We start from the raw sequence: 25,808 nt of genomic DNA on the forward strand, positions 1-25,808 counted from the left end.
TTCTGGACAGCGTACCTTCAGTAGTGCTCCAACTCTGACACTTCTGATTGGGTGACAATGACTGGTGCTCAAACTGGGGCTTTTCTGATTGGTCAAAAGAGATGCTGTATTTCTCCTACACAAATTCTCATAAATGAGAATCTGTGGGAAGCATGTGATTGATCATAGGGTGTCATAGGTTGCACATCCAATTTTGATTGGCCGATGACTGGAGAATTTTACCATCTCCATGTAGTACGAGGGTCAACAGACTGTGAATAGTATGAACAGATTCTGCAGATAAGCTCTCATACTACATGGAAGGGGTAAAATTGGCCAATCAAAATTGGATGTGTGTACCCACCCTTAAAGTGCCCATCCAGTACTCGATTTTCATGCTCGATTGTCCATGCGATACGATCATTACGGCCAAACAGTCTGAGCGCCTCTACTAGGTCTACCATAGAGATGTTCACTTTTTGGCAGTAGTTGTAAGGCACTGCTGTGAGACTGACCTGAAGAAGTGGTTAGAACACCACGAAACGCGTTATCTAATTTGAGTTCTTGAATAAACTTTCTTCTAGTAAATACTGGGCTAGTTCTTCAGAAGAGGTAAGATCCACACTACACATACATGTAAAAAAGGCATGTGGAGAAAAGGGTGCCGGGTTTGGCGGTAGTATAATCTCGCTAAAATTAGCGATAGTCTACAACTAAATACCCATAGTAGAATATCGGTATTATGTACCGATATGTTACTATTGCTAAACCTAACTCTACTCTCACACAGAACCCTCCCCTACCCCAATTCCCCTCCTGGTGGTGCCTAAACCCTAGACCACCCCCCATTGATGCTTAAGCCTGCCCAACCCCCCCCCCCCTCCCCAGTGGTGTCCAACCCTAAAATCACTCCTGATGGTGCCTAACCCTGGACCCCCTCCCCCATGGTGCCAAACCCTAACCCCCCCTTGGTGGTGCCCAAACCTAGCCCCCCCCCCCCCAGTGGTGCCTAAACCTAACCCCCCCCAGTGGTGCCTAAACCTACCCCCCCCTGGTGGTGCCTAAATTTAAACCCCCCTCTGCCACGATATGCCGCTATGAAGGTAAATTTGGGGGCCCGATTAGCGTCAAGAAGGGCCATTTGTTGCAGAGAGGCTTTGCAGAAAAAAATGGCTTGTGGATAATTATCTGCAAGCCATTTTTTTTCCCGCAAAGCCTCTCCACAAAAAATGGCCCTTCTTGCCACTAATCGGGCTCCCAAATTTACCTTCATAGCCACATATCGCGGCTTTGCAGTAAAAAAGATAAATAGCAGCCGCCATGCGCCCAAATTTCCCCCTAATGCCGCTAATTGCAGCCTTTATCGTAGGCGCAGCCGGTTTTTCCGTAAGGGCTCCTGTGCCCTTTTTACTTGCTTTGCCACACTGCTTCTCTCTTTTTAGACTGTTGTTTTTACTATTTTATGTATACCGGACGCCTCTGATGGTACTTTGCTTGTAAAATCCTGGATGGTGAACGCCCTGACGCCTGTACTGTAGGCGTGGCCTCACCCGCATGCCCCGTGTATAGCGATTCTGCTGATCCTCCAACATCTCCTGAGGGATGAGTGGCCCAATATCGGACAGATCCATCTCCAGCGACAGCTCAGGATGTCCCATGAGTTCTTCACTGGAAAATGCATGTTTAATGGGCGACAGAAAAAGACACAACACGACTGTGTGATTATTACACCATAATTATAAGGACACTGAAATCCTTCTCATGCTGTTTATGCTCCTCCTTCTACTTGCAACAAACTTTCATAATCAGAACTAGGAAACCAACTATTGGCATCATCTACTGGCTCTCCAGTACTCTACTGTATACAACAAGGCTGGCACTTCCTTCAGTTTCAACAACTTTAATGATGTCATTCAGCTACTGTTTCGAGATGCGCAAGGCCCCTTCCTCAGGGCAAAGCAAAATACTGCATAAGTAACCAAACAAAATGGACCACTATACCTAACAAACTTTTTTACTTAACCACTTGAGGACCGTAGGCTTACACCCCCCTAGTGACCAGGCTATTTTTTACAATTCAGGCCACTGCAGGTTTTAAGGCTCGCTGCAGGGCCGTACAACTCAGCATACAAGTGATCCCCCTCCCACCTTTTCTGCGAGCTTTCTGTAGGTGGTCTCTGATCGCTGCAGGGATGTAGGTTTGTTTTTTTATTTATTTATATGGTATATATATATATATATATGTTGCCTTTTTTTAATTTAAATATGGCCCCTCCCTCCCCCTGCCAGCCCATGACAGCCGATCGCTCCTGTGCCTCTCAGGGGGACAGCCGTGTCACACACCTGTCCCCAGTACATCGATGCCATAGACCGCAACGCTGTACAGTGTAAATAATAATAATAATGACACAGAGGACAGCGCAGAATGGGTAAGAGGAGGGTGCAGGGGATACCAGAAGTATACAGGGAACTCCAGGAGGACAGTAAAAGACACACCAGAGGACATAGGGGTACACAGGAGGACAGGGGTAGAGGAGGACACAGGTACCGAGGGGGATACCAGGAGGACACTAAAGGTACAAGGGGGACACAGGGGCACACAAGAGGTGGAGCCAGCAGAGGAAGAGTCAGCACAGGGGAAGGCAGGGGGACACACAGCACAGGAACTTGTAAGACATCCCCTGAAAATAAGTCCTAGCACACCTTTTGGTGTAAAAATTAATATAAGACACGATCTTATTTTTGGGGAAACACGGTATATGCCCCAGAGAACACCGGGAAACCCTTTGGGGAGTTCTGGAAACCAGAAGACATGCTACAGTAGCCCTTAAACGCTAAGGACCCCCTATGGAAGGTACTGAAAAGCCAAAACACACGTCAGTGGTTACTGGAAAACGGCAGCACACCTTAAAGAACCACTATCGTGAAAATGCTCAAATTTAAGATACATGCAAACACATACAAATGAGTAGTAAGTTTCGTTCAGAGTAAAATAAGCCATAAATTGCTTTTTTTCCTATGTCGCTGTCACTTACAGCAGGTACTAGAAATCTGACAGAACCGACAGGTTTTGGACTAGCCTATCTCCTCACGGGGGGTTCTCAGGGTTTTCTTTATTTTGAAAAGCACTTAGTAAATGGCAGTTGCTCCGTCCAACTGCCAAAAAAAGTGTGCAGCGATCAGTGAGGCTTGGCAGCATCTTTGTATACATTTTTTGCAGAGAGTGCCTTTATAAATAATAAGGGCCATGCTGAGAATTCCCACATGAGGAGATGGACTAGTCCAAAACCTGTGGGTAATGTCAGATTTCTACTACCTATTGTAAGTGACAGCAGCATAGCAAAAAAGTAATTTATGACTCATTTTACTCAGGAAGAAACGTACTTCTTATTTGTATGTGTTTACATGAATTTTAAATTTTAGCATTTTCACGATAGTGGTCCTTTAAGGAAATGCTAATAGCAGCACATAAGTTGTCTCCGGCCACCTGCCCAAGCTGTGCAGAGGAAATACTAGTACTGTGTTTACACCTGGCTACACATAACCAAAACCTGCATATGTACAGGTGCTGGCACAACACCGGGTGGTACCCCTCTCTGCTTCAGGCTGTGCTGAGCTCTACACAAAAAAGAGTGGAGCCAAACTACCCATACACTGTCTTTTACCTGGGATATACAATAGTGATCCAGTGGAGAATATGATAGAGTGCAGGGTGAGGAAGGTCATGGCTTAGAATTTCTCGGAGGTGACGAGAGATGATCTGGTGACACATAATGGATACAGTTCGGCTCAGCTCATAGTGTGGAGGAACACAAGGCACCAGTACCGAGGATACAGTCTGAAGCTCCTCTACCATCCGCCACTGAACATCCTTCAAGTGTTTAGCTAGTTCTGACGGGTTCAATTCCTCCCAATTCATGGGAGACACCATAAGTCTCTCACAGACACCCTTCTCCAAGGCCTGGAAAAACTGCTCTCTCCATCGCTTGGGCCTTCCTGGTGGTCTCCACAACTGCTGTGGAGGACCCCTAGACTCTTCAATGTCCAGAAACTCTTCTCGTTCAATGATACGCACAGCGGAGACCAGGACAGAAGGGTCAGAAGAAGCCACATTCAAAGCCGAGCGAGCCAGCGAGAAGATTAAATTACTCAGCTCTTCACTCAAATCCTGAACTCCAGCAAAAAAATGTCTGACCAGGTCCAGAGCTTCTGCACTTTCCTGGACATCGTCACAGGTGCTCACCAATGGCCCAACCCTCTGTAATCTGTACAGCACATCGTCTCGTAAACTTTCCAGGTCTCTGAGGTGGACGTGAGCCTCCAGTAATTGCTGGTTTTCGATTAACTCCCGTGATTGACCAATCAACGTTGGTACTGGGTGGAGAGATGGACATACCGGTAGTTAGTCTTAATGAAACATAATCTTAAGTGCTCAAACAATGGTCTTGTAAAATCAGAGTCTACATCTCAAACCTATTCAGCAACAGTATCATGAGCTCTCAAGCTATCAATCTGTAGAAACTTGAACTTCTCCAGAGAAATCGGCAAATCAACCTGGGTTTACTGTAATCTGAGAGAATCTCATTTTTATAGCAGCATATGCAGAAGAATTGTTACAGTAACCAGCACGACAATTTAGGCCAAACTGCCTTCCCTTGCTGGGCACTTGAGGAAGAGAGGTTTGGTCTGAAACATCATGGTGGGCCATGACTGTTCAGCTGTAAATATTGCAATAAAATGAGATTTTCTTAGAATGGAAGTACCCAGGTTGTTTTGTTGATTTACAAATGCAAATGTGAATCCCTCCACTGGCTTCCTATCCAGTCCAGAACCGATTCAAGATACTGTGTCTGACCTAGAAATCTGCCCACAAAACCTGCCCAACCTACATTTCCGATCTTACTCAGAGGTACACACCTAGCCGCTCACTCCGCTCCTCCAATGAACTTCGTCTGACTGCTCTCCGCATCACCCAGTCCCATGCATGCCTCCAGGACTTCTCAAGAGCTGCTCCAACACTATGGAACTCCCTACCTTCCCCCATTAGGGTTTTCCCCCTACTTCAACATCTTCAAGAAGGCCCTCAAAACTCACCTTTTCACTCTGGCCTAATACCCCTCACTAGTGCTCTAAACCTGCAGCAGAACTCAGGTCCCCTACCTTCATGTCCCTACCTCTCCCTCTAGATTGTAAGCCTTCGGGCAGGGTCCTCCTTGTGTCTCCTACCTGATCACGCACCTCCATTACCGTACACCCATCCTATGGATCTGAGTGAACTCGACTTGCCTAATCTCCTCCATGCTCCATCCAGTGACTAAGCATTACCTGGTACTCATACTGTGCTGTGTGATCTCCATGCTCCCATCCAGTGACTAAGCATTACCTTGTACTCATACTGTGCTGTGTGATCTCCATGCTCCATCCAGTGACTAAGCATTACCTTGTACTCATACTGTGCTGTGTGATCTCCATGCTCCATCCAGTGACTAAGCATTACCTTGTACTCATACTGTGCTGTGTGATCTCCATGCTCCCATCCAGTGACTAAGCATTACCTGGTACTCATACTATGCTGTGTGATCTGGTTTGCATGTATTCCTGTATTGTCATATTGCTGTATGTCACCCATAAATATTGTCTGTAACCTAAACTAATGTACAGCGCTGCGTAATACAGTATGTTGGCGCTTTATAAATACAATAAATAAATAAAAATACTTTAAGCACCAAGGGGATGACCCTAGTGCTACCATTCACTTCAGTTCAATAGTCCATTAGATGGAGTCATCTGTATTCAGTACTCAGAAATATCCCATATTTACACGCCTATCATGGTGTGTCCATTACATCACCTTACTTCCTGTGTGTGGACAACAGATTTCCTGACTAATAGGAAACAGCAGACTAAAGCCTGAGTTCCTGCAGAAGTTTTATATGGTAAAGCCAGTTGTATGCGGTCTGGTGTTAGTCATAGAATTTCAAAGACATAACAACAAAAGTTGTTTAGGTGATACCTTTAATTAGAGTGACCATATTTTTGTGGGTCCAACCTGGGACGGGGAGGGGGGCGTGGGGGGGGGGGGGGCGGCGCGCGCAGCGCGGCACGGCGAAAAGTGGGAAGGAGTGAGGAGCGCGCAGCGGCGAAGACTGGGGGAGGGGGGCTGCGCGCCGCGCCGAAAAAATGGGCGTGGCCATGACATTGTATGGGCGGAGCTAACGTAATGATGTAACAGCGAGGCATAAGAAAGCAGTGTTTACGCCATGATGTGGACAAACGAGACTTTGTATCATGGGTGTGCAGAAACTGTGTGATGCTAATAGTATACCGTAACCACAAAGCAGCAAACATAGCCATCTATGACCATTAAATAATAAATGCAGTAACAGTTACCCCGGACACCAGAAAATAAACGCAATAGGCAACATGTCAGTATAAAATAAATGCAATGCGGGCAAACATGTCAGTACAAAATAAACGCAATGCGGGCAAACATTTCACCAGAAAATAAACACAATGCAGGCAAACATTTCACCAGAAAATAAACGCAATGCGGGCAAACATGTCAGTACAAAATAAACGCAATGCGGGCAACATGTTAGTACAAAATAAACGCAATGCGGGCAAACATTTCACCAGACAATAAACGCAATGCGGGCAAACATGTCAGTACAAAATAAACGCAATGCGGGCAACATGTCAGTACAAAATAAACGCACTGCGGGCAAACATTTCACCAGACAATAAACGCAATGCGGGCAAACATGTCAGTACAAAATAAACGCAATGCGGGCAACATGTCAGTACAAAATAAACGCACTGCGGGCAAACATTTCACCAGAAAAGAAACGCACTGCGGGCAAACATTTCACCAGAAAAGAAACGCACTGCGGCCAAACATTTCACCAGAAAAGAAACGCACTGCGGGCAAACATTTCACCAGAAAAGAAACGCACTGCGGCCAAACATTTCACCAGAAAAGAAACGCAATGCGGGCGAACATTTCGCCAGAAAAGAAACGCACTGCGGGCAAACATTTCGCCAGAAAAGAAACGCAATGCGAGCAAACATTTCGCCAGAAAAGAAACGCACTGCGGGCAAACATTTCACCAGAAAAGAAACGCACTGCGGCCAAACATTTCACCAGAAAAGAAACGCAATGCGGCAAACATTTCGCCAGAAAAGAAACGCACTGCGGGCAAACATTTCGCCAGAAAAGAAACGCACTGCAGGCAAACATTTCGCCAGAAAAGAAACAATGCGGGCAAACAATAACATTTCACTAGAAAAGAAACAATGCGGGCAAACATTTCACCAGAAAAGAAACAAGGCGGGCAAACATTTCACCAGAAAAGAAACAATGCGGGCAAACATTTCACCAGAAAAGAAACAATGCGGGCAAACATTTCACCGGAAAAGAAACAATGCGGGCAAACATTTCACCTGGAAAAGAAACAATGCGGGCAAACATTTCACCAGAAAAGAAACAATGCGGGCAAACATTTCACCTGGAAAAGAAACAATGCGGGCAAACATTTCACCTGGAAAAGAAACAATGCGGGCAAACATTTCACCTGGAAAAGAAACAATGCGGGCAAACATTTCACCTGGAAAAGAAACAATGCGGGCAAACATTTCACCAGAAAAGAAACAATGCGGGCAAACATTTCACCTGGAAAAGAAACAATGCGGGCAAACATTTCACCTGGAAAAGAAACAATGCGGGCAAACATTTCACCTGGAAAAGAAACAATGCGGGCAAACATTTCACCTGGAAAAGAAACAATGCGGGCAAACATTTCACCAGAAAAGAAACAATGCGGGCAAACATTTCACCTGGAAAAGAAACAATGCGGGCAAACATTTCACCAGAAAAGAAACAATGCGGGCAAACATTTCACCAGAAAAGAAACAATGCGGGCAAACATTTCACCTGGAAAAGAAACAATGCGGGCAAACATTTCACCAGAAAAGAAACAATGCGGGCAAACATTTCACCTGGAAAAGAAACAACGCGGGCAAACATTTCACCAGAAAAGAAACAATGCGGGCAAACATTTCACCAGAAAAGAAACAATGCGGGCAAACATTTCACCGGAAAAGAAACAATGCGGGCAAACATTTCACCTGGAAAAGAAACAATGCGGGCAAACATTTCACCAGAAAAGAAACAATGCGGGCAAACATTTCACCTGGAAAAGAAACAATGCGGGCAAACATTTCACCTGGAAAAGAAACAATGCGGGCAAACATTTCACCTGGAAAAGAAACAATGCGGGCAAACATTTCACCTGGAAAAGAAACAATGCGGGCAAACATTTCACCAGAAAAGAAACAATGCGGGCAAACATTTCACCTGGAAAAGAAACAATGCGGGCAAACATTTCACCTGGAAAAGAAACAATGCGGGCAAACATTTCACCTGGAAAAGAAACAATGCGGGCAAACATTTCACCTGGAAAAGAAACAATGCGGGCAAACATTTCACCAGAAAAGAAACAATGCGGGCAAACATTTCACCTGGAAAAGAAACAATGCGGGCAAACATTTCACCAGAAAAGAAACAATGCGGGCAAACATTTCACCAGAAAAGAAACAATGCGGGCAAACATTTCACCTGGAAAAGAAACAATGCGGGCAAACATTTCACCAGAAAAGAAACAATGCGGGCAAACATTTCACCTGGAAAAGAAACAACGCGGGCAAACATTTCACCAGAAAAGAAACAATGCGGGCAAACATTTCACCTGGAAAAGAAAGCATTTACTCACCTGGCAGAAGTGTCCGGCCTCTGGCGCGCTGCTCCGTCCCGGGACCGTCTTGTTCCTCCTGCTCTGGTCTCCCGCGCTGACAGGGCTACGGCAAGATGGCGCCCGAAGCCCTGTACTAGTGACACAAATAGGTCTCCAGTACAGGGCTCCGGCAGCCATCTTGCCGTAGCCCTGCTCGCCTGCTGGTGTCGGAAACAGACACCGGAAGAGGAGGCTGGAGCGGGGCTGCGGGCAATGAACTGGCACGGCGTCTATAGACGCCGCTGCCAGTTCATTGAGGAGAGAGTGGCCAGAGTCCCGAGGCCGGGACGTCCCGCTGCTCAAAGCGGGACGTTTCCCGGGACCTCATTAAGCCTGGGACAGCGGACCCCGAATCCGGGACGTGTCCCGGGCAATCCGGGACGTCTGGTCACTCTACTTTAATGGCTGTACAAGATTTTCTTGCAAGCTTCTGAAACTTCATCTTTCTCCTCCAGGTGTGATACAGAACCGGATCAGAACCATATAAAGCTATTTCTTACAAGAAATAGCTTCATACTGTCCTTACGGTTGTAAGAAATAGCTTTATTCGGTTCTTATCCAGTTTTGTATCACACCTGGAGGAGAAAAGTAAAGTTTGGAAAGAATGGAAGGAAATCTTGTACAATTTAACCTGCCTGGCGTTCTATTGAGATCGCCAGGGTGGCTGCAGGAGGGTTTTTTTTTAATAAAAAAAAAACTATTTCATGCAGCCAACTGAAAGTTGGCTGCATGAAAGCCCACTAGAGGGCGCTCTGGAGGCGTTCTTCTGATCGCCTCCGGCGGCCAGAAGTAACACGGAAGGCCGCAATGAGCGGCCTTCCGTGTTTCGCTTACCTCGTCGCCATGGCGACGAGCGGAGTGACGTCATGGACGTCAGCCTCCTCCGATCCAGCCCTTAGCGCTGGCCGGAACTTTTTGTTCCGGCTACGCTGGGCTCAGGCGGCTGGGGGGACCCTCTTTTGCCGCTGCATGCGGCGGATCGCTGCACGGCAGCGGCGATCAGGCAGCACACACGTCTGGCAAAGTGCCGGCTGCGTGTGCTGCTTTTTATTTGAGCCAAATCGGCCCAGCAGGGCCTGAGCGGCAGCCTCCGGCGGTACTGGACGAGCTGAGCTCGTCCAGACCGCTCAGCAGGTTAAAGGGGAAAGAGGCGCCCGGAGCAGATAAAATACGTTAAAAACAAATAAAATGAAAAAATTGAGGTGGCTTACCTCAATGAAGACAAATTCACGTATTGATAGAATTTTATTGCACTGGCAACGCGTTTCGTGGGTGCATACCCACTTCCTCAGGCCAAATAGCAGTGCCTAATAGTGCTTGTAGCCACAAATAAGGCACCTTTCTGTGGCACCCACGAAACGCGTTGCCAGTGCAATAAAATTCTATTAATACGTGAATTTGTCTTCATTGAGGTAAGCCACCTCAATTTTTTCATTTTATTTGTTTTTAACATATTTTATGTGCTCCGGGCGCCTCTTCTCCCTTTACTTTGTGCCTTCACCCTCCTTTTGGAGGGGGATCAACCCTCTTTGACCATTTTAGGTCATTTGAGGTTTGCTTTTTCCCAAGAGTTTGACCATCCCCAGCTCTGTCTGGTCGGAAGCAGGAAATTTGGGCGCATGAGACAGGTGGACAAAAAGGGCGCCGCCATTCACTCCCATAATAAATATCGTTTAATAGGCGCCCAACCGGAAAAAAGGGCGCCGGAGAAAAATAACGTTTTAAAAGCGGCGCCTGGAGACTTTTAATGTTTTATAACTGCTTCTCATGATTACACATTATTTAATGATTTATAATTTTTTACACATTATTTTTAAACGAAAAACAGTACAATATTTTTAAAACTTTTTTTTACGAAAAATTGTAAAATTTTTCTTTTTCAAAACATTATTTTTAAACAAAAAACCGCACAATATTTTTTAAAACGTTATTAATGCTTATCACAGGGGGTCTTAGGTTTAGGCGCCAACAGGGGGGTCTTAGGTTTAGGCACCACCAGGGGGGGTCTTAGGTTTAGGCACCACCAGGGGGGTCTTAGGTTTAGGCACCACCAGGGGGGTCTTAGGTTTAGGCACCACCAGGGGTTCTTAGGTTTAGGCACCACCAGGGGGGTCTTAGGTTTAGGCACCACCAGGGGGGGTCTTAGGTTTAGGCACCACCAGGGGGGGTCTTAGGTTTAGGCACCACCAGGGGGGGTCTTAGGTTTAGGCACCACCAGGGGGGTCTTAGGTTTAGGCACCACCAGGGGGGTCTTAGGTTTAGGCACCACCAGGGGGGTCTTAGGTTTAGGCACCACCAGGGGGGTCTTAGGTTTAGGCACCACCAGGGGGGGGTCTTAGGTTTAGGCACCACCAGGGGGGGGTCTTAGGTTTAGGCACCACCAGGGGGGGTCTTAGGTTTAGGCACCACCAGGGGGGGGTCTTAGGTTTAGGCACCACCAGGGGGGTCTTAGGTTTAGGCACCACCAGGGGGGTCTAGGGGTTAGGGATAGGTACAGGGAGGGTTCTGTGTGAGAGTAGGGTTAGGTATAGCTTTAGTAACATTCTTATTAATGTTTTATAAAACGTTATTATAAGTATCACTGTTTAAACAGGGAAGATTAACGTTTTTACAATTGCCGATTTCATACACATTATTTAATGATTTATAACTTTATAAAACATTATTTTTAAACGAAATATAGCACAATTTTTTTTAAACGTTATTCATACTTATCGTTTAAAATCGTGCGCCCTTTTTTCCCGACGCCCTTTTTTAACGTACGCCTGTCTGGTCACCCGAGTGGAGTCGGGGTTATACATCTCCACCTGCTTCTAGTGGTCGGTTGCCCTTCTGCAACCCGCCTTTGTAAGTATAATCCATCCGCATATATTACAGGCTTCTGGTACTGTGACCTACTGCACCATTTGGGCTCCTGTGTCTCTGTGTTTTCTTTCTGCGGGGTGCAATTTTTATTATCCCTACTTTTTGTCCATCTTGTACAGTTAGTCATTAAAGGTTGTACCTAAGCAAATTTTTAAATGTCTTTGAAGTTTTATATGGATGCCTTAAAACATTATTTCATCAGCATAAGGGCCTGTACACACTGAAAAACGCAAGCAAAATCGCAAGCGCATGCGTTTTTAAAGTGCCTGTAGTTTTAAAAACGCATGCGTTTTTGCCTGCGTTTTTTGTGCGTTTGCGTTTTTCTTGTAATTGCTGATTGGCTAAAGAATCCTTGGTTTTTTTTCTAGTTTACATTTCAACAGGAATCAGAGTCTTCTGGGATACTGACTTCTGAAAAAACACAGGCAAAAACGCAAGCGCATGCGTTTTTCATGTGCTGCGCTTAAAAAAGCACAGCAGGCACTGCGATTGCGTTTTTCTAAAAACGCATCGCACCAGTGTGTACAAGTCATCACGATTTTCATTCTTTTTCAAAAGACAATGCGTTTTTAAAAACGCATGCGTTTTTAAAAACGCAACGCAAGCGCAGCAGTGTGTACAGGCCCTTAGGACCTGTACACACTGAAAAACGCAAGCGCGTGCGTTTTTAAAGTGCATGTAGTTTTAAAAACGCATGCGTTTTTGCCTGCGTTTTTGTGCGTTTGCGTTTTTCTTGTAATTGCTGATTGGCTAAAGAATCCTTTGTTTTTTTTCTAGTTTACATTTCAACAGGAATCAGGAGATTGCAGAGTCTTCTGGGATACTGACTTCTAAGGGCCCGTTCAGACTACAAAGTGCGGACCGCAACGCATGCGGACCGCAACGCGTACGAACGCACGCCATCCGCGTTCGTATGCGTTGCGTGGCTGATCCCATCACTGAAAAGTGAATGGGACAGCCGCGCGTTTTTGTAAAATCTGCGTGCAGCATGCGTTCCCGGACCGCACAGGTCCGGAACGCATGCTGTGTGAACATCAGACATTGCACTCTATGCAATGTCTGATGTCCTGCGTGTCGGCCCCCCCGCACGCGTTTCCAAAACGCATATGGAAACGCGTGCAGTGTGAACGGGCCCTAAAAAACACAGGCAAAAACGCAAGCGCATGCGTTTTTCATGCGCTGCGCTTAAAAAAGCGCAGCAGGCACTGCGATTGCGTTTTTCTAAAAACGCATCGCATCAGTGTGTACAGGTCATCACGATTTTCATTCTTTTTCAAAAGACCTTGCGATTTTAAAAACGCATGCGTTTTTAAAAACACAGCGCAAGCGCAGCAGTGTGTACAGGTTATACATTAAAAAAGTTTTGTAAAAAAAATGTCGCAGTAACATACACTAAGTGGGAAAAAAACAACAGTCCAACAGTGACATAAAGTGATGTAACAGTGCAGAGTTGCTTATATAAAGAACGCTCAGCTTCGGACGACGTAGTTATCACAGAAATGAATGTCAGAAATGGGTAAGACAAAAGATTTAAAGAGACACTGAAGCGAAAAAAAATATATGATATAATGAATTGGCTGTGTACTATGAATAATTACAAGAAGATTAGCAGCAAAGAAAATATTCTCATATTTTTATTTTCAGGTATATAGTGTGTTTTCTAACGTTGCATCATTCTCTAATATGTGCAGATTACACAACACTCATCATTCAAAATGATTCTTTCAGAGCAGTCTTTGAACTAATGACCTCTCCTCTGGCAGATAAAAAGAAAACTGTTCACTTACAGTTGAGATAATAAAAGTCAGACGACAGCCCTCTCCACGACTTTGAAAGTCATAGAGATTAATGGCTTTTTTGCATAGAGATAACAACTGGAGTTTCTTAACTCTTCCTGTACTGGAAACAATTACACTGATGTATCTGATCTTAATGTTTTATTTTTTAGCTGTGCTACACATACAAATCATAATAACATCATTTTTTTTTCGCTTCAGTGTCTCTTTAAGTGACTTAGAATGAGGGCCGATCGTCAGTGGAAGAAGAGCTGCTGCTGCATCTCTGAAACGATGACGGTTTTAGGATTTTCTCGACAAACAGTATCTCGGGTGTTTAGAGTTTGGCAATCGAGAAAAAAAAAACTAAGAGACTCTGGCCCATATGCAATTCACTTTTTCTCCTAAAAGATGATTTTTCAACTTTTTTTTTTAAATAACTGTTCAGCATTTTTTTTAATTGAAAAAGTACTACCAAAAAATGAAAAATTACTATCAAAATTATTTTAAGTATTTTCTCGTTTCTGGTGGTTTTAGGCTACTTTCACAATGGGACGTTGCGTTTTGATTTTTATAACGCACAGCATGCGGCACTTTCTAATAACGCTACACGTTACACACAAACGCAATGTGTGCCCTGTGAATGTCGCACAGACTTTGCATTGCTGTGCGTTAGTAAAAAATGAAGAATGTAGAAAAATGGAAATTGCATATGGGCCCTCTGTACTAAAAAGAAAAAAATTAAATAAAATAAAAAACAAAATGCATTAAAAAAAAAAAAAAAACACATCTCTGGGGGATACTTACCTTGGGGGGGGGGGGGGGGGGGGGATATGAAGCCTCAGGGTCCCGATGAGGCTTCACCGTCCTCTGAAGATAGCAGAAATCCAGCTCTGGCTCCCCGGAATCCTCCCCCGACAAGCGAGGATTTATTTACCTCTCCGAGATCCAGCGCAGGCGCAGTAGCGGTTCTTTGTTCGGGTAAGGTGGAATAAGCTGAGCCCGATTGTATCCATTGTACTGCGCAGACGCAAAGGACTCGTACCTGCTCAGCAGAGCAGATATGATCAGGTTCTGCTATTTCCGCCGTACGAAGGAAGAGCAGCTACTGCGCCTGCGCTATATCTCGGTACATAAATATTTACATCGCCGCACTTAGGAGGGTCCCAGCAAAGCAACGGAGGGACAGGGGAAGCCTCGTTAGGATCCAGAGACTTCCTCCACCCGAGGTTAGTATCCCCCAGAGGGTTTTTTTTAGTTACAGATTTTCTTTAAGTGACAAGGACTATTCTGGTCGAAAAAGGATGGTGATCAAGAGAAGTGGAAGGCGAGCAGCACGCATAGTCCGCAGTAACAGAACGACACCACCACGACAAATTACAGCTGAATTCAGTGCAGGTGCATCACAAAGCATTTCTCAACACACAACAAGACGGACTTTGCAAAGGATGGGCTTTAGCAGCAGGAGCACAAATATGAACTGCTTGCAAACCACTAACAACTTCCTGCATGGATGCTATTTCTGCACTAATACGATTCTCCATGTTATGTGGTACTGTCTATGAACCCTAGCACAACTTTCAGACCTTGCCTAACTGCTTGTCAAGTCCTGTGGGAATCTTTATACACAAACTTTGTGAAACTGTGGAAGTTTTGCTCTGGACTGCGAGTGGGTCCAGGATTTCCTGCCTTTACATTTTTTAATTGATTGGGTGCTACTGAACTGTGAGTCACCAAGTTATGGAGTAACGCCCTCATCTTCCCTTTAGGTCCTAAAAACTTGGACTTTTGCAGTTTGGCTTCCATGGAGCAATCGAAACTTGGACTTTTGTGATTTTTTGGCATCAATGCTTATTTTATGTTGGCTATCACAATAGTTCACATTCTGCTGGCATAACCATCTCTACTTGCATCTTTGAGTGTAGGTGTGAACAGAGGACTGCAGCCTCTCAAATTAGCTGCCTGGGATTCTATGTCCATCTTTTATCTTGGTGCTTTATGATGTTATTAGGGGTGGGGTATTTTGTAGTTTATATGTATTTTTATACTGAGGATTGTGTGTGTGTTTTTGATCAAATAAAACAGAATATTTTTACATGCACCCAAGAGTCAGGTTACTTTCTGTACTATAATCTTTAGCAGCAGGAGACCATCAAGAGTGCCTTTGGTATCACAGAAAAATAGGAAGACACCTGTTGCAGGCCCTTGCCACTGTGCTCGATCTGTCTCAAATTGATTTGAGGAACATCAGAGTTTAACCTGCTTCCATGGCCAGCTCAGTCCTCTGACCTCAATCCTAATAAGCACTTGTGGGACCAACTCGAAAGATCACTTTAAAGCGGTATCGTCACCATAAAAATCAAATTTCAACAGCAACTGGTCTGAGTGTATTAAATGATAAAGATGCTAATCCTGCATTCAAAACTTTCAAAACTTTTTCTGCTGTTATGATTTGGAGTTATATACCTTAGGAGCACTGGCTCTTTAGTAGTCTGTGCCAAAGAATTGCATGCTGGGGGTTCTTTTTATCTATAATCTATTCCTCCTCTTCCCTTTATTTACCTGCCAGCTTCTTATCTGAAACCTAATCCACTACTCACTTGTGTTTACAAGCAAGGCTGAGATGACTCAGCGATTGGAGGAGACAAGAAAAAAAAGTAAAGGGCAGAAATGACATCACGAGTTAGCCTAAACTGTGGGCAAAAGACATGGCCCCCACCAGGAACAGAATTCTCCTCATTTACTATATAACATTCACTGAAATCAAAAAGTGGACAGTACAATACATGTGTTAAGTAAGTAGATCAAGTATTTATCTACTTATATATGTGTTTTTTCCCTGGAATAGTATGGCTGATCCTACTGCTTTAAAGCTTGGAAACGCCCTCATCCAATCTGACCCAACTTAGAGCTGCCATTATGTCAGCAGGGCCAACATTCCTCCACAACGGCAACAGCATCTTATAGAGTCCATGTCAGGAAGAATATTGGCTGTGATCAGAGCTAAAAGGTAGACAATTCATTATGAGAGGGTGTCTAATTTTTTGGTCGCTCAGTGTAAATTCTGAGCCAATTCTTAATTCCTCATTTCCTTCTCAGCATTCACCAGCTGCCTGCTCACCAACTAGAGATAGTCAATGACATGCAAATAATTCTGGCTTGCATGCAAATTGAATGCAGCTTGGAACTGGGCCAGTAAAAATCATCAGGAAGAGCATTTGATTGGACCCAATTCCAAGTTGCATACAATTTGCATGCGAACTGAAATTATTTACATCTCATTGACCATCTCTGCTTACTACCCCTCCCTCCCAGTCCTAACAATTTAAAATTGATGTAAAAACATTATGTTAATTTTATGAAAATGCACGCAGCCTGGAACAGGACCCGTCAAAGGCAGTACATGATTTCTGAAATGTCCAAGCCCAAACTGCATACATTTGCATACAATTAACACCAACTCAAAATGAGTAGCGTCGGAACTAATCATCTCTAGTCTGTAGCCATGCTAGGCTGTCAGCCAGCGTGGGGGGCGTGGCTTTAACAGGACACTCACACCCCCCTCCGCCATCTGACTAAGGGAAGAGGCATGTCAAACTGGCTGGGTGAGAGCAGGCAGCTGTCAGTCGCTGAGGATATGTGGCTTGATGGGGTGTGTCCGGTCCTGAATAGGGGTTTTAACCTCCTGAGCGGTATGGACGAGCTCAGCTCGTCCATCACCGCCGGAGGCTGCCACTCAGGCCCTGCTGGGCCGATTTTCCTCAAATAAAAAGCAGCACACGCAGCCGGCACTTTGCCAGCCGCGTGTGCTGCCTGATCGCCGCCACTCTGCGCCGATCCGCCGCGAGCAGCGGCGAAAGAGGGTCCCCCCAGCCGCCTGAGCCCTGCGCAGCCGGACCAATCAGTTCCAGCCAGCGCTAAGGGCTGGATTGGAGGCGGCTGACGTCAGGACGTCGGCTGACGTCCATGACGTCACTCCGCTCGTCGCCATGCGACGAGGAAAGCCAAACAAGGAAGGCTGCTCATTGCAGCCTTCCTTGTTACTTATGCTTGCCGGAGACGATCGGAAGAACGCCTCCGGAGCGCCCTCTAGTGGGCTTTCATGCAGCCAACTTTCAGTTGGCTGCATGAAATAGATTTTTTTTTATAAAAAAAAACCCTCCCGCAGCCTCCCTGGCGATCTCAATAGAACGCCGGGGAGGTTAAAGGACTGCTGAAGGGAGAAGAACATGGAGACTGCCATATTTATTTCCTTTTAAACAATACTAGTTGCCTGGCAGCCCTGCTGGTTCTTTTTGGCTGCAGTAGTGTCTGAATAACACCAGAAACAAGCATGCAGCTAATCTTCAGATCTGACAATAATGTCAGAAACACCTGATATGCTGCATGCCTGTTCAGGGTTTATGGCTAAAAGTATTAGAGGCGGAGGGTCAGCAGGACAGGCAGGCAACTGGCATTGCTTAAAGGTAATAAATATGGCATCCTCCATATCCCTCTCGTTACAGTTGTCCTTTAAAGAGGAACTGAAGAGAGAGGTATATGGAGGCTGCCATGTTTATTTCCTTTTAAAGGATACCACAACTGAAATGTGACATAATGAGATAGACATGGGTATGTACAGTGCCTAGCACACAAATAACTATGCTGTGTTCCTTTTTTTCTTTCTCTGCCTGAAAGAGGTAAATATCAGGTATGCAAGTGGCTGACTCAGTCCTGACTCAGACAGGAAGTGACTACAGTGTGACCTTCACTGATAAGAAATTCCAACTATAAAACACTTTCCTAGAAGAAAATGGCTTCTGAGAGCAAGAAAGAGATAAAAAAGGGGGAAATTCTTATCAGCGAGGATCACACTGTAGTCACTTCCTGTCTGAGTCAGGACTGAGTCAGCCACTTACATACCTGATATTTACCTCTTTCAGGCAGAGGAAGAAAAAAAGGAACACAGCATAGTTATTTGTGTGCTAGGCACTGTACATACCCATGTCTATCTCATTATGCCACATGTCAGTTGTGGTATCCTTTAAGCAATACCAGCTGCCTGGCAGCTCTGCTGATCCTCTGCCTCTAAGGGCTCGTTTCCACTATCGCGAATCTGCATGCGTCCAACGCATGCAGATCCGCACATGTAATACAAGTGGATGGGCCTGTTTCCACTGTAGCGTTGTTGAGGTGCGTTTTTTTCAGCGTGAAAAAAACGCACAAAAGAGCCAACGATTTCGCCTGCGTCGGGAATCCGTGCGAATCGCCGCTAATGTATTTAATAGTAAAAACGCATGCGTTTGTTACATGCGTTTTTACCCGCGATTTCGCGTGCGATTTCGCACCTTTTTCAATTTTATTTAGCCCTGGCAGTGTCATGGTTAATTTCGCATGGCACCCTGCCATGCGAAATCGCGGGTAAAAACGCATGTGTTAACGCATCCGCATGCGTTTTTACAAGCGTCGGAATGCGGCCGAAATCGCGTCGCAACAGTGGAAACAAGCCCTAATACTATTAGCCATAGCCCCTGAACAAGCATGCAGCTGATCAGGTGTTTCTGACATTGTCAGATCTGACAAGACTAGCTGCATGCTTGTTTCTGGTGTGATTCAGATACTACTGCAGAGAAATAGATCAGCAGGACTGCCAGGCAACTGGTATTGATTAAAAGGAAATAAATATGGCAGCCTCCGTATACCTCTTACTTCAGTTCCCCTTTAAGTTAAGTCAGGTAGCAAGAGGCATTTATTCAGCTCATTATGGGAAATAAGGCAGATTTGAAAGAGGTCCTGTGACATATAGGAGAATGCAGTAAATTATTCAAGATACCCACTTTGACTGTAATTTTCCTGGTTTCAGCATCAGAAACAGGTACGATATCTGTATATTGCTGTATATTGTTATGTAAGCACTGCCCTCCCAGCGATGATTAACCTAGGCTGTTTAGCTATGCAGAATTCTCCTTCCAGAGCATTCTGTGAGACCAGGGATATTTTTTACTGGCTTTTGAACTCTCAGTAAACGAACCTTCCGAAGAGCTGCATCTAACAGGACTAAAGATGGGATACATTTCTGATTGTAAATCAGGGTAAGAAAAAGATTTTAGAACTGGCAAAAACTGATTAAATAATTTATAAATGGATATTGGAAAAAAAAAAAAGCAAATGTATGCATTACAGTTACTTTCACTACAGTTCCTGTGTTATTGTCCTGATAATTCTACTAAACACAGGGACAAGGGACCCACTGATGACTTCAGTCTCCCTCTTACCTGCATAGATCTGCGGCAAGCTCTGGATGACCACGGATAGCTGGATATGCTCCATCACCAGCTGTCGGAAGGATTCCAGGTGCTCGAGCGATCCTTGGCCCGCCCGCCAGATGTCCTGGGACTCCCTGAGAGCCTTCTGGACGTGGTGGACGTCAGTCTGTGCGGCCCGCAGCTGCGCGAGTCCAAGCTCCACCCCCTCCAGGTACGACTGCAGAGCTGACTGCAAGCAGACAAGAACAATCACCACCAGCAACAGAGATCTGTACCACCCCAGTCCTACTACTAGGCTGTTCTGTAAAAGTTAAAGGGGACCTCCGGGGAATATCACATATGCACTGGGGGGAATGCCATTTGTTGTGTGTATTCGGGGGGTTGGGGGGATTGTGCTGGAGGCTGGGAGCACACAAAACATAGCGTGAAAGGCTGCGTTTTATGTCATGTTTTATGTTAATGTTGTGTGCGTTTTTGGTGCGTTTTGTGTGTGTTTGAATGTGTTTGCGGTTTGCATATATGCGTTTTGTATGCGTTTTCCATATTTACATTTATGCAAATCACTTGGAAGTCAACAGGAAGCAAAAATACAGCAAAGAAAATTATTTTATGGGGAAAGAACGCATATAAAACCGCATACCATTGCGTTCCCATTGACTTTCATTATGGGCGTTTTGGCAGCTTTCCTGCATAATATGCAACAAAACCAGCGTTTTTAAAAAAGGTTTGAAAACGCATACAAGCGTTTTTATATATTTTTTTTACCTGCAGCCCAGAGACTTCCATTTTCAGAACTTGATGTGCATTCATATGTACAGTACATTGTAATTAATTTAAAAACACACTCATAGGCCCTAACTCAATTCACTTTGTCTCAGAGAGCTAAAATATATGCACTAGTGACCTTTTTTTTTTTATCTACCTCCTGCTCTCAGAAGCCCAGCCCTCTGTCAAGAAAGAGCTTGGGCCCTTTTCCACTACAGCGATTGCGATTGCTGAATCGCAAAATCGCAAATCGCTAGTGATTTTTAAATCACTAGGGTTGTTACTTTATCATAGAAATCACGAGAAGTATTTTCCACTACAGTGATTCGATTTGGAAATCGCTAATCGCAAATCTCAATCGCTTGCTGGAACGATTTTTACAATGATAATACAATGCAAATGAAAATCGCAAATCGCAATCGCATAACAGAATTAATGAAAAATCGCAATCGCAATCACTGGCGTTTGTGATTTGTGATTGCGATTGCTAGTGGAAAAGGGCCCTAAGGGCCCTTTTCCACTAGCGCGTTTGCACTAGCTGAATCGCAAAACCGCAAACCGCTAGCGATTTTACAATCGCTACGGTTTGCTTTTTAACATAGGAATCGCAGTAGGTAATTTCCACTACCGCGATTCGTTTTTTACTTGATCGCGATCGCGCCGCGGAGCGACTTTTGCCGCGATTTTGCTATGCAGTGCATAGCATAGCAAAATCGCGCCCGCAAACGTCGGGAAAACGGCGGAATTGCGATTCAGCAATCGCTAGCGTTCAGCGCGAACGCTAGCGACTGCTAGTGGAAAAGGGCCCTTATGGTTGTAATTCCTTATTAGCGAGGGTTACGCTATAACCTTACGGGAAAGAAACGGTCACTTGCATAGCGAAATGCTAATTCTTTCAGGCAGAAAAAGAAGATGAGTAAAAAAAAAATATAAATAAAAAAAATAAAGTGTTATACATACTTGGGGCTTCCTCCAGCCCCCTTCAGGCGAATCAGTCCCTCGCCGTCTTCTTCCTTCGCTGCCTGGATCCTCCCCTAGGCAACTCAGTAACTTCCCAAGTCGGGGCGTACTGTGCATGCGCACGCCCCATTGCCAGGAGCATTCTACGCCTGCACAGCAGTACTGCGCAGGACCATCCTGGCCACGGGACCGGCGGCTACGCCAACTTGCTAAATTATCGAGCCACCTAGCGAAGGATCTAGGCAGTGCAGGAGGACGGCGAGGGAGTGATCAGCCTGAAGGGGGCTGGAGGAAGCCCCAGGTGTGTATACATTCCTTGTTTCCATTCATCTCAGGTATCCTTTACAGCCACCAGCAAGCAAGAGAATACTCAGAATACTGTATTTTTTGGACTATTAGACTCACTTTTTCTCCCCCCAAATTGGGTAAAAAAGTCACTGCGTCTTATATTCCAAATGCAGGGAGTTCCTGACTTGTGATCTCCTGCCAATACCAACCTCCAACCCGCTGCAATGTCGGGGACTCCCTGCACTGTGCCCATGCAGAGGAGGACACAGGGGGACAAACTGAGGACACAGGGGGACACAAAGGGGCATAGAGGACACAAGGGGACACAAAGGGGTATAGAGGAGGACACAAGGGGACACAAGAGGTACAAAGGGGGCATAATCCACAAGATGCCCCTTTACCATGGATGCAGCAGGTTTAGTATATATATATATACAGGATCTTCTCAAAAAATTAGTATATTGTGATAAAGTTCATTATTTGCTGTAATGTACTGATAAACATTAGACTTTCATATATTTTAGATTCAAATACACACAACTGAAGTAGTTCAAGCCTTTTATTGTTTTTCTTATTGATGATTTTGCCATACAGCTCATGAAATCCCAAATTTCCTATCTCAAAAAATTAGCATATTTCATCCGACCAATAAAAGAAAAGTGTTTTTAAAACAAAAAAGTCAACCTTCAAATAATTATGTTCGTTAACTATTGTTTAAATAATTTTGTTCAGTTATGCACTCAATACTTGGTCGGGAATCCTTTTGCAGAAATGACTGCTTCAATGTGGCGTGGCATGGAGGCAATCAGCCTGTGGCACTGCTCAGGTGTTATGGAGGCCCAGGATGCTTCGATAGCGGCCTTAAAGAGAACCCGAGGTGGGTTTGAAGAATGTTATCTGCATACAGAGGCTGGATCTGCCTATACAGCCCAGTCTCTGTTGCTATCCCAAACCCCTCTAAGGTCCCCCTGCACTCTGCAATCCCTCATAAATCACAGCCACGCTGCTGACAAACAGCTTGTCAGAGCTGGCTGTGTTTATCTCTATAGTGTCAGTCTGCTGCTCTCCCCGCCTCCTGCAGAACTCCAGTCCCCGCCTGCATCCCTTCCCTCCCTGCTGATTGGAGGGAAGGGACAGGGGCAGGGACCGGAGCTATGCAGGAGGCGGGGGAGCAGCTGAGACTGACACTACAGATGTAAATACAGCCTCACAGCACTGCTGTAATTTATGAGGGATTGCAGAGTGCAGGGGGACCTTAGTGGGGTTTGGGATAGCATCAGAGGCTGGGCTGTATAGGCAGATCCAGCCTCTGTATGCAGATAACATTCTTTAACCTTCCTGGCGGTAAGCCCGAGCTGAGCTCGGGCTATGCCGCCGGAAGGCACCGCTCAGGCCCCGCTGGGCCGATTTGCATAATTTTTTTTTTGCTGCACGCAGCTAGCACTTTGCTAGCTGCGTGCAGTGCCCGATCGCCGCCGCTACCCGCCGATCCGTCGCGCCGCAGCCGCCCCCCCCTTCAGACCCCGTGCGCTGCCTGGCCAATCAGTGCCAGGCAGCTCTATGGGGTGGATCGGAATCCCCTATGACGTCACGACGTCGTTGACGTCATCCCGCCCCGTCGCCATGGCGACGGGGGAAGCCCTCCAGGAGATCCCGTTCTTTGAACGGGATCTCCTGATCGCCGGCGGCGATCGGAGGGGCTGGGGGGATGCCGCTGAGCAGCAGCTATCATGTAGCGAGACTTTGTCTCGCTACATGAAAAAAAAAAAAATTAAAAAAAAAAAAGATTTGCTGCCCCCTGGCGATTTTTTAGCAAACCGCCAGGAGGGTTAAACACACCTCGGGTTCTCTTTAAGCTCATCCAGAGTGTTGGGTCTTGCGTCTCTCAACTTTCTCTTCACAATATCCCACAGATTATCTATGGGGTTCAGGTCAGGAGAGTTGGCAGGCCAATTGAACACAGTAATACCATGGTCAGTAAACCATTTACCAGTGATTTGGGCATTGTGAGCAGGTGCCAGGTCGTGCTGAAAAATGAAATCTTCATCTCCATAAAGCTTTTCAGCAGATGGAAGCATGAAGTGCTCCAAAATCTCCTGATAGCTAGCTGCATTGACCCTGCCCTTGATAAAACACAGTGGACCAACACCAGCAGCTGACATGGCACCCCAGACCATCACTGACTGTGGGTACTTGACACTGGACTTCAGGCATTTTGGCATTTCCCTCTCTCCAGTCTTCCTCCAGACTCTGGCACTTTGATTTCTGAATGACATGCAAAAGTTGCTTTCATCTGAAAAAAGTACTTTGGATCACTGAGCAACAGTCCAGCGCTGCTTCTCTGTAGCCCAGTCAGGCGCTTCTGCCGCTGTTTCTGGTTTAAAAGTGGGTTCATGCTTCCATCTGCTGAAAAGATTTCATATTTCAGCACGACCTGGCACCTGCTCACAGTGCCAAAACCACTGGTAAATGGTTTACTGACCATGGTATTACTGTGTTCAATTGGCCTGCCAACTCTCCTGACCTGAACCCCATAGAGAATCTGTGGGATATTGTGAAGAGAAAGTTGAGAGACGCAAGACCCAACACTCTGGATGAGCTTAAGGCCGCTATGGAAGCATCCTGGGCCTCCATAACACCTGAGCAGTGCCACAGGCTGATTGCCTCCATGCCATGCCGCATTGAAGCAGTCATTTCTGCAAAAGGATTCTCGACCAAGTATTGAGTGCATAACTGAACATAATTATCTGAAGGTTGACTTTTTTTTTTGTTTTAAAAACACTTTTCTTTTATTGGTCGGATGAAATATGCTAATTTTTTGAGATAGGAATTTTGGGTTTTCATGAGCTGTATGCCAAAATCATCAATATTAAAACAATAAAAGGCTTGAACTACTTCAGTTGTGTGTAATGAAACAAAAATATATGAAAGTCTAATGTTTATCAGTACATTACAGAAAATAATGAACTTTATCACAATATGCTAATTTTTTTAGAAGGTCCTGTACATTTCCCCTGGTTTGTGTCCTCTAAACCTAGGAGCGTCTTATAGTCTGAAAAATACGGTAATTTTATCAGTACTTTATCACCTACTCTTTGGTATTTTTCAATTGCAGAACGCTGAAAAGTTATTGATCTCTCAGGACAAACAGGGCCGGTTCTCTCATGAGGCAAGGTGAAACACTTGCAAAAGGCAACAGATTACAGGGGCAGCATTTTTGTACAGTGTTTACACTAACAGCATGCAGTCAGAGTAGGAAGAGAAAAAGACCCACAGCCAGCCAGTGTGCTACTGTGCTACGCTGCAGCATGTCATGTGAGAGCATTAAATGAAGCTGAGTAAATTGCCGGGTGCTGCGAGAGCCTTCCAAATCGGGGGGGGGGGGGGCATCCTCATAAGTTTAGTTCAGGGAGCAAAAGGTCTAGAACCGGCCCAAGGACAAAACGTAGGAGAAAAGTGAATACAACAGGGGTCATTAATAGAGGTCTGCTCTCCTCCTCCCTGATCCTCCCTGGTCCTTCTTTTTTTATACTTGTTAATTTGCAGGTTCAATTTAGCCAACTTTTCTTCCCGTGTGTAATAAAGTAGGATTAAGGCTGGCCATATCATCTCTTTAATTACTGACAAGTTTAAGCTATGCTTGTTCTGGGGCTATATTATTTATATGTGTCAGTAATTAAAGAACCACTACAGCAAAAAAATAAGCAGTTAAAATGACAGAACCGACAGGTTTTGGACTAATCCATCTCCTCATGCGGGATTCTCCGGGTTTTCTTTGTCTTCAAAAGCATTCCCTAAACGGCAGTTGCTCAGTCCAACTGCCAGAATAGTGTGCAAGTGAGTAGGGAGGCTGGCTGGTTTCTTATTGGTTTGGCAGTTAAACTGCTGTTCAGGAAATGCTTTTGAATTAAAAAACAAACAAACAAAAAAAAAAACAACAACCCTGAGAGTCCCCCACGAGGAGGTGGATTAGTCCAAAACCTGTCAGTTCTGTCTGATTTGAACTGCTTACTTTTTTCACTATAGTGGTCCTTTAAAGGGGAACTGAAATAAGAGGTATACAGAGGCTGCCATATTTTTTTTTTAATCAATACCAGTTGCCTGGCAGCCCTGCTGCACTATTTTTCTGCAGTAGTATCTGA

The 25,808-nt window shown here is 45.2% G+C and overlaps 2 protein-coding genes across 3 annotated transcripts in view; one reads left to right on the forward strand and one right to left on the reverse strand.

Annotated features, from left to right (window-relative positions):
• Nucleotides 1-25,808, forward strand: part of LDHD (lactate dehydrogenase D) — a 324,776-nt gene that overhangs the window by 30,560 nt on the left and 268,408 nt on the right. The gene's annotated exons all lie outside the window — the stretch shown is intronic.
• Nucleotides 1,322-25,808, reverse strand: part of LOC137537648 (exocyst complex component 3-like protein) — a 29,092-nt gene continuing 4,605 nt past the window's right edge. Inside the window, exons 3-5 of the mRNA XM_068259555.1 lie at nt 19,663-19,882; nt 3,645-4,353; nt 1,322-1,647 (exon numbers count right to left, since the gene is read on the reverse strand). Of these exons, the coding sequence (XP_068115656.1) occupies nt 1,440-1,647; nt 3,645-4,353; nt 19,663-19,882 (1,137 nt within the window). The 3' untranslated portion in view covers nt 1,322-1,439. The remainder of the gene's footprint in view (nt 1,648-3,644; nt 4,354-19,662; nt 19,883-25,808) is intronic.

The sequence above is a fragment of the Hyperolius riggenbachi genome, chromosome 11, assembly GCF_040937935.1.
Source record: "Hyperolius riggenbachi isolate aHypRig1 chromosome 11, aHypRig1.pri, whole genome shotgun sequence".
Taxonomy (NCBI): domain Eukaryota; kingdom Metazoa; phylum Chordata; class Amphibia; order Anura; family Hyperoliidae; genus Hyperolius; species Hyperolius riggenbachi.